At 42.6% G+C, this 8,545-nt stretch overlaps 1 protein-coding gene across 1 annotated transcript in view; it reads right to left on the bottom strand.

Annotated features, from left to right (window-relative positions):
• Positions 1 to 799: 799 nt before the first annotated feature.
• Positions 800 to 8,545, bottom strand: part of sec63 (SEC63 homolog, protein translocation regulator) — a 31,035-nt gene continuing 23,289 nt past the window's right edge. The window contains exons 14-20 of the mRNA XM_056294490.1: positions 7,544 to 7,626; positions 7,166 to 7,234; positions 6,693 to 6,851; positions 6,346 to 6,510; positions 5,955 to 6,155; positions 4,333 to 4,437; positions 800 to 3,354 (exon numbers count right to left, since the gene is read on the bottom strand). Of these exons, the coding sequence (XP_056150465.1) occupies positions 3,217 to 3,354; positions 4,333 to 4,437; positions 5,955 to 6,155; positions 6,346 to 6,510; positions 6,693 to 6,851; positions 7,166 to 7,234; positions 7,544 to 7,626 (920 nt within the window). The 3' untranslated portion in view covers positions 800 to 3,216. The remainder of the gene's footprint in view (positions 3,355 to 4,332; positions 4,438 to 5,954; positions 6,156 to 6,345; positions 6,511 to 6,692; positions 6,852 to 7,165; positions 7,235 to 7,543; positions 7,627 to 8,545) is intronic.

The raw sequence follows: 8,545 nt of genomic DNA, 5'->3' as shown, positions 1-8,545 counted from the left end.
TCCATTATCCAAACTGCTTATCCTACACAGGATCGAGGGGATGCTGGAGCTTATCCCAGCAGTCATTGGGCGGCAGGCGGGGAGACACCCTGGACAGGCCGCCAGGCCATCACAGGGCCCACACGTTGACATCCCCAAGGTTGGACTACCTGGGGCTCGAAAAATATTACTTAAAATATATAATTAATATTTACATTAATATTTATATGTTGTTGAATGCTAAACTAAACTGACAAACTGTGCTTGTAATGGAAAACAGATATATTGAATGTAATGGGATGATTAAATATTAAAAAAACAAATGTAATTATTATTGCACTAATGAAAGTAAGGAAATATATTCAGATTTTTTTTTTACATCTGCCATTGTATTGTCAATGGTTTTCTAAAGACATCTTGCAAAAAAGGGGGGGGGGGATCTGCCAGAGGCTCATGCTATTTGGGGGCCTAGGCATGGAGGAGGAGGGGAAGTCCAGATTTAGGGCTAAACAAGTCATATGTGACTTGGACTACTGCACCCCACGTTCAAATGCTTTGGATGGATGCAGCAGCTGATAGGACGCAGGCCTTCTCCAACAAATGGGGTCATTGGGTTGGTGCTGTCATGCAGATAATTTCATGGATTTAGGGGAATGTGCAAACCTTGTGGATGAGAAATCAATCAAATTTGTGTTTTCCTCAACATGATTAATTTCAGGACGGTTTCCCACCAACACTAAGGAGGCCTTCAGCTGTGTGCCATCACCTTGCTCACTTAAACTTATGGGTGACATGCAGAATAAGATCATCTTATTTAAAAGTTATTTTATTTGAAATGATTTTAAATACAAATAATATACTTTTTTTCCCCATTTACAATGACAGTTCTTTTGTAAACAAAAGTGGCAGATAGATCATTGGGTAGTCTTGTCCAAACCGAGGCGTCCTGGCGGTCAGTACAGTATATGGACCGGGTCCGTCAGGGGAGAGATGGCGTTGTATTTAACCTCACTGCATGTAATTTCCACACAGCGTATAAACCACTGATGCTACATTCTATTGCAGAGAGATAAATACTCACGAGTATAATGAGAATGACCTTTTAGGATACGCCTGCTTTGGACACGGTTACAGGAGGGTTAAGTGTGTGTGCATGTGTCTAGGCTGTGTGTAGCTGGAGGTTCACACCCAGATCAGATATACCAACTAATTCTCTCCCACGCTAACAACACACATCAACATACAGGCGTACAGCAATGAAAAGAAAAAAATTAAAATTAAACAATTGACTTAAGTGTGGATATTCACTGTGAAAGATTAGCCATTTCTTTCAAAACAGAACCGTATATAAAGTTTTCTAACTACAGTGAGAGTCCACACGGAGCTCCTAAAAAACAGAGGCTCCGACATGGGTTTTTTTTTTTAACCGACAAAAGTCCAACTGTTGTGAAAAATGAAGCTAAAACGGAACAAGGTGGCATAAAAAGTTTACAAGTTACATTTGGTATCCAGTTTGACGGTAGTCAGCTCATACTCTTCTGTTCTCAACACAGAGCAAGATTGGGTTTAAAACGACCCCCAAGGAGATTCAGTGAGAAAACATGGTAGTCGTGTTTCATGGACAAAGTTTGTTCGGCTTTCAGTGACCACGAAGACGAGACACTGGTCCAAAGTGCTGGAAAGAATATGCTTTGTCCCTACAAGCAGCTTTCAACAACCTGCAGACACTCGGGGGGGGGGGGGGGCTCTGGTGCAGCCCACCCCCAGGTCCTAAAGCCGATGCCAACATGCATGTGTCCCGCGAGTGCGAACCCTTTCAGTAGAGGAACAGAAGCACACTCTTTATGCACCTTTTTTTTTTTTACACAGCTGAACAAACAATATGTATGCTAAGATCAAGGAAGAGTTATTTACTAGGAAGTGACCATTTTAACTGTATAACTGGCTGAAAAGAAGGCCAAACATACTGCTGCGTTTCACAAAAAGAGAAAAAATTACACATTTAATCATCCTCTCAAAAATCATTGGTGCATAGCGCCCAATGACTTCCTCCATAGAAGTGTAGGTTGTGGAATTCTGTTGTATTTATAAGGCTTTTCTGGACAATGAGTAAACACTGGAATGTGCTACAACTGAAAATATGAAAGAAAAAAAAAAAGAGAGAGGCTTCTTTGAAAAACTTCTATACACATCACTATCTGAAGCCCTTCAGAATCAAATACTCACATCCCTTATATAGTGACTGGACTATGAGTACTAATTATACAATCAAACTGAAACACTGCTAGTTTTGTCATTTTCACTGCACATACTGTACTTGAATTCACCAGATCTCAACTAAATACATCTCTGAGAAGAAAAAAAAAAGTCCCCTAATGTGGATCAAAACAGGTATGAATAATGAGTAACTGACAGGAGATCAGTATCTATCAGTAGAAATACCATGTCCCCTCCCGTGTACAGTATATAAAGTCAGCGGCCCGGCCAAGGATGCTGCGATTTGATTAGACTCCACTGTTCCCCCTTGAGTTGGAAAGAGGAAACCTCCCAATTGTTGACATGATGCAGTCAAGTGTACATTAGAAAATATCATTGGTGTGGAAAACATTGGTGCAGAGTAATTTTGAAATTATAAACAAGAAAAATGTAACATTATTAATAAAGAGGCCATGTGTTTATTTTTTTTAACTGAATTGTTGCAATGCACCCCCCCAGAGAAAAAAGAGCCCAGATTAATAGGTCCTCCAGTCCACAGTGTGTCAATCTTTCATACCTGTATACACGCACGTGCACACACACACACATACACACACACACATACATGAATGTACAAGCACACGCATGTCAACACACACACACACACACACACACACACACACACACACACACACACACACACACACACACACACATTTGGGCCTTGGTATGTATTCACAGATTTTTCTTCCGCCAACAACGGAAAGTGACTGAGCAAGTCTTTAAGAGGTCTTTGTAGAAAAGAGATAATGGGTGAGTGGGCAGGTATCACACACAGTCCATATCAATTTAACAAATGTGGGGCGAGGGGCCACTGTGTGTATAAATTGTCTGTGTGTCTGTGTGTGGTGTATTTATATGTACGCGTGTTCGTTTGCACACGTGTCGGACATGACTTTGCTGTTCCTCAGTTCCAGAGTACTGTGAGGGGAATACGGAGTGGTGGGGGGTGAGTCCACGGGGTTGAGTGTGTGTGTGCATTCAGTCGTTGTCCTCGTCGTCATCCTCGCTGTCCTCAATGCCGTCACTGTCCTCCTGCTCCTCATCCTCCTCCTCTGTCTCTGGGATGTCCCACTGGGGGTGGTTGTCCAGCATGGCTTTGGCCTCGTGGACTTCCAGCTGGAAGGAGGAACACATGCACATCTACAGTTTGAAACAGTGTCATAAAAGCCGTTTTTACATATGAACTTCAGACAATGTCCGTAGAATCAGATCCGGGCATTGTCCAGAATTGCTCTTTCAAGCATGTCTAATGCTATCAACCCAACAGGAGATAGTCCATGGACGCGTTCTCACCTACTCAAAAAATATTGTTTGGTTTAGGCGTGGGGTGGCAACTGGGTAGAGTGTGTAGGAGGCAGGACATGACGGAGATGACAGACGAAGCTACCGACTCATCCGTAATGATGACTGTTTTTGCATTGAGATGAATACTATATGTATTTGGACATAGCCACAATATCAATGAAAGAGTGGAAAGCTTAAAATATTTTTTTTTTAAAAAAAGCATACGACTGATGCAGTTCTGCGCCATTCTCATGATAGAAACATCAACAACATTCTCGCTCACTTGCTGTGAATACTTTGGACAATGACCTGCTCTATTCTCACATGGGCTCAATTGGACATTACACTGGCTTTGTACTAAGGAGCTGGGTGGGTTAAGTCCGTTTAATGTCCGGTCCATTTAATTTGGACATTTGCGTTTTCACATACAGCTCCACCAGGTAATGTCTAGATAACTTCAGGTTTGCAGTGCATGTCTGAATACAGCTATAGAGTCTGCCACCATACCATGGCAAAGAAACATGAATGTCAGCTGATTTAAAGAGTGGTAGGGGTCTCCACATGACGATGACGCTGAGAGCATGGGTTACCTTTGGGCAGCCACAATTTCTCACTTCTTTCCTAGCAATTCCTCTGTTAGCGATACCAGAGGGAATACAATCAGTGACATAAATCATCCAGTTTCTATAGTTAATTTTGGCTTTAACTGCTAAGTACGTTGTTCAAGCTACTCTGTCACGCATGTAGCCATCATTTTATAGAATAGATCCACCAGTCATTGTAGCTGGGAGGAATGAAAAAAAACGTCACCTTGAGAGGCTTGATCTGGTCCAGTCCAAGGTATGAGTCTGAACGGAGGATGACAGAATATTGGTAGTTGCCTGTTTTGGAGGGGGCTGGGAACTTCAGCTCCACCTGGGTTAAAAAACAAAAAAGACACAAACACGGGTTACAATTCAATACCATACAAAACAATACCATACTAGTCCTTGGAGATCAGACTACAGATAACGGGCGTGGTAGTTGTAAAGAGTGGTGTTGCAGCCATAAGCAGGGCATATAACATTGTCAGAACTTGACTGGCCCCTAATCAATGGTCAGTGTTGCCCAAATATCCTCTTCCATGAGAGCACAAACCAATATGGCCCAGTTGATGATGGCATTCTGTTGATGATGGCGTTCATAGCTAGGTATGGTATATTTAGCTGTGCCATGGACTTCACATAAATCCACTAAAAAAATACCTGATGTCTTCTTTAAAAATCTATACCATATATCTATACCATATCTATACCAAAGAGACACCGAGAAACATTGAGAGACTCCAACAGCTATCGAGTGGCAATCTTGCATCACTTAGAAACAAAGCCTCATAACCCAACAAGCTACAGTTAAATAATGCAAGAGAACATTAACAGAAGACAGACATAATACCCAAAGGCAAGCTGTTGAGAGTGGATTAACAGTGTGTGCATTAAGACCAAATCAAAAATACAAAACCAACTGTGAATTGTTAAGTAACATTATCTAGCCGAGTAGAGACAGGATGCTGTTGGTAATTACAAATGAACTGAAGCATGATGATTGGGTCCAACTGTAAATATTAGACCATCATCAACTAAGCCTGTGATTAGAGTGTCATGTAATTATATATAGCAAACATCTAATTATCCACACAATGAGGCTAATTATTATCAAGCCTATGATTGGAGAATGAGCTGTTAAGACAGCTGTTTTTTTTTTTTTTACTGCCTTGTTGTTGAAAGCAGGCCCAGACCCCTACTTCCCTAAAAACATGCCGTGCACACATGGTCACATGCACAGTTTATGAGCAGTCACGCATGCAGAAACAACAGAAGGAATTGTTTAAGTGACAGAGTTAATTGATTAGTAGACATTGGCCTGTTATGGAGGACTGGCCACCCTTATGCATCAGTGTGCCACCTCTTGTTGTTACATGCATGCCACCTATTGTTGTTACATGCCCTAAGAACAGTGCCAGCTGGTTCTGTGGACATACATGGGCCTTATTAAGCTTCTACTGGTTGTGTCGATCTTTATTGTTCTATAGCAAACCAAGATCAGGGGGGCAAAATCCCTAAAACAAACATACACACACACACATGCACACACATGGGAATAATGACAATGGTGAAAAAGGTTGCCTAGCAACAAGATTTGTGAGGGGCTGTGGCCTAAATGAAACTGAGCAAACGCACACCTTTGGTTCTTTTGTTTACAAAGAACGTTTTCTTCCCTGCTCCCTTACATAAGCATGCACAGATATGCAAGCCAGCACACTCAAATAGACATACAGAAAGTAACAAACCGGCTAACCCAAGCCTTACCTCACAATATGGTGCAATACAAGTGCACAATTCCCTGACACACAAACCCGACATTTATTCATGGCAACACGGACTGAAACGCACCTCCTCTGTGTCTTTGAGAGTACAGACATGGTAGGGCATGGAGACGAGGGTTTGCTCTCGGCGGTCAGCAATGTAGAGCCACCACCACTCCTGTTTCTCCTCGGGGAAGTAGAGGCTGTAGACTGGGTGGGTGACCTTGGACTTGGTCTCAAGCAGGGCCCGCTCTCGCCGCTGGATGCTCTGCTGCAGCGCCTCCCACTCCTGCTGGGAAGAAGTAGAGGGGTAAATGGGTGAAGGTGGGACTGGGTCCAAATGTGAAAGGTCATCATCTGGCCTTACAGCCTGACCTGTTTCCCCCCAAAATGGGGGGCAAATGGTATAAATATCCAAATAAGATACATTCCTAAAAACGGGTACACTTATGAGAAGAACACACAAATGATTCTCTGACCTCCTCATCATCGCCAGCAATCTCGTCCACCTCAGTGTCACTCTGCTTGTCACTCTCCTCGTCCCTCTCGCTGGGCGAGTCCTTGTTACCCTCACCCTCATCTGACTCGCTGCCCTTATCTGAACCCTCCTCCTCTTCCTCTTTCGCTGTGGCTGCTACCACCTCCTAATACGGGATGAAAATGGATTAATGAGAGAGCGGGACAGCACCTGGAATTGTATTTAAAATGGTATGAACAACTGACGCAGTCAGAAATGTATGCTAATCAAATACACCTGTAAAAAGACTAAAGGCATACTAATCACTTATACCAATCAATGTCTGTTCAGCTATTGTAGGATACTTACATTTCCAGCCACGTTGCCATTGGCCTGCTTGGCTTTAGAGGCGGCTGCAGGAGTTGCTTTCTTCTTGGTTAGCTTCTTCTTCTTTGACTTGCCCATCTTCTTGGCTCCTTTACTCTTGTTCTGCCACACTTTGGTTTTGGTTTTACTCGAGTCTCCTTGCTGTGCAAAAAAAGGAATACGCCATGTATAAATCTGGCCCACAATTACAGATGTCTTTAAACTATTACTGCATTAGGCTTATTTGATTTTTTTAAAATATGACTTTTGAAAATGCCTTAAGAAACAACAGAGAGGGGAAGCCACACTTTTTTTTCTTTTTTTTTTACAAATTATATGTCACTTGACAATTGGCAGTTTCACCTTTCAAGACAAACAGCTATGTATACTGGGGGTTAAATCAGAATAAAATTGTGTATTTGATGTATTCAAGACTTGGCTGAAATGTATGACATATGCGGCGGGTTGATTCATACCCCCTCTTCTGCGTTGGCAGCCTCATCTCCTGGACAAGGCGTGGACTCCTGCTCTTTCTCAAATACGTCCTGCACGCGCACACACGCACACACGCACACACGCACACACGCACACACACACACACACACACACACACACACACACACACACACACACACACACACACACACACACACACACCTTCAATATGCACTTTAATACTCCCGAGTGTGGTCAACAGTGCCCTCTGGTAGTCAACAGTGAAAGTGCATGACTATAGGCAATGAAACTGTGTAAATTCAGTGTCTTTGAATAATTTTATCGTCTCAGTAAAAATGCCCACTACTAAATCCCATGTCAAGTCAAGTCAGGTCTTATCAGATTTAATCATTGCTTACCGCCATCCTTTTTCTGGTTAAGGTGACAGTCACTGTGACGATTGAGCCTGCCGTGATATTATTGCTGTCTTCATCATCAAGCACTAAGAACAGATGGAAACAGAAATAAAAATTCATATAATCCTACAAACACCTAGCACAGCACCCACATTAAAAGTTTTTGCTTCTGCTTTTCCCATTATGGTTTTGTTTTGGTATATTTTTTCATTACATTAGAGGGCCACCTTGCAAATGCCCCTCATCTAGATTAGGCATGCGCAGGCATGATCTCGTGCGGAGAATAAGAAGGGTTTATTAAACGGGGCTGCTAAAGCATGGCTTGCATCACCACGCAATTTTATTTTAGTCTTCAAATTGGAGTGCCACGGTGGCGCAGTGTTTAGCGCTGTCGCCTCACAGCAAGAAGGTCCTGGGTTCGAACCCCAGTGTTGTCCAACCTTGGGGGTCATCTCAGGTTGTCCTCTGTGTGGAGTTTGCATGTTCTCCCTGTGTCTGCGGTGGGTTTTCTCCGGGTGCTCCGGTTTCCCCCACCATCAAAAAAAGACATGCATGTTAGGGTTAATACTCCTGTCTGTGCCCCTGACTGAGGCATGGCAAGATGGACTTGAGTTGGATCCCCGGATGCTGCACGGCAGCTGCCCACTGCTCCTAGCTACACAGCTAGGATGGGTTAAATGCAGAATGTAATTTCCCTACAGGGATCAATAAAGTATCTCAAAATAAAAAAATAAAATAAAAATAAAAAATTCCGTCACACCATTCTGCCAATCACTTCTAATGATAATGCCCGACATTCAGTATGAGGCCAACACTTCATCCACAATATATTAGCTCTGAATTTGACAAAAATGTTTCAGTATTGCATTCATCAATGGAGCAAACATTAGCACAGATCCACTTGACTGAGCCTGACTCTGTATCAAACTAATAACAAAAACAAATTTCCCCTTGTGGGACAATAAAAGATAACCTTGAACCTATTGTAAATCAACTGCATTTTTT

The sequence above is a fragment of the Lampris incognitus genome, chromosome 15 (genome assembly GCF_029633865.1).
Source record: "Lampris incognitus isolate fLamInc1 chromosome 15, fLamInc1.hap2, whole genome shotgun sequence".
NCBI lineage: Eukaryota > Metazoa > Chordata > Actinopteri > Lampriformes > Lampridae > Lampris > Lampris incognitus.
The sequence above is the reverse complement of the archived record's forward strand: the minus strand, read 5'-3'. Positions and strand labels throughout refer to the sequence as shown.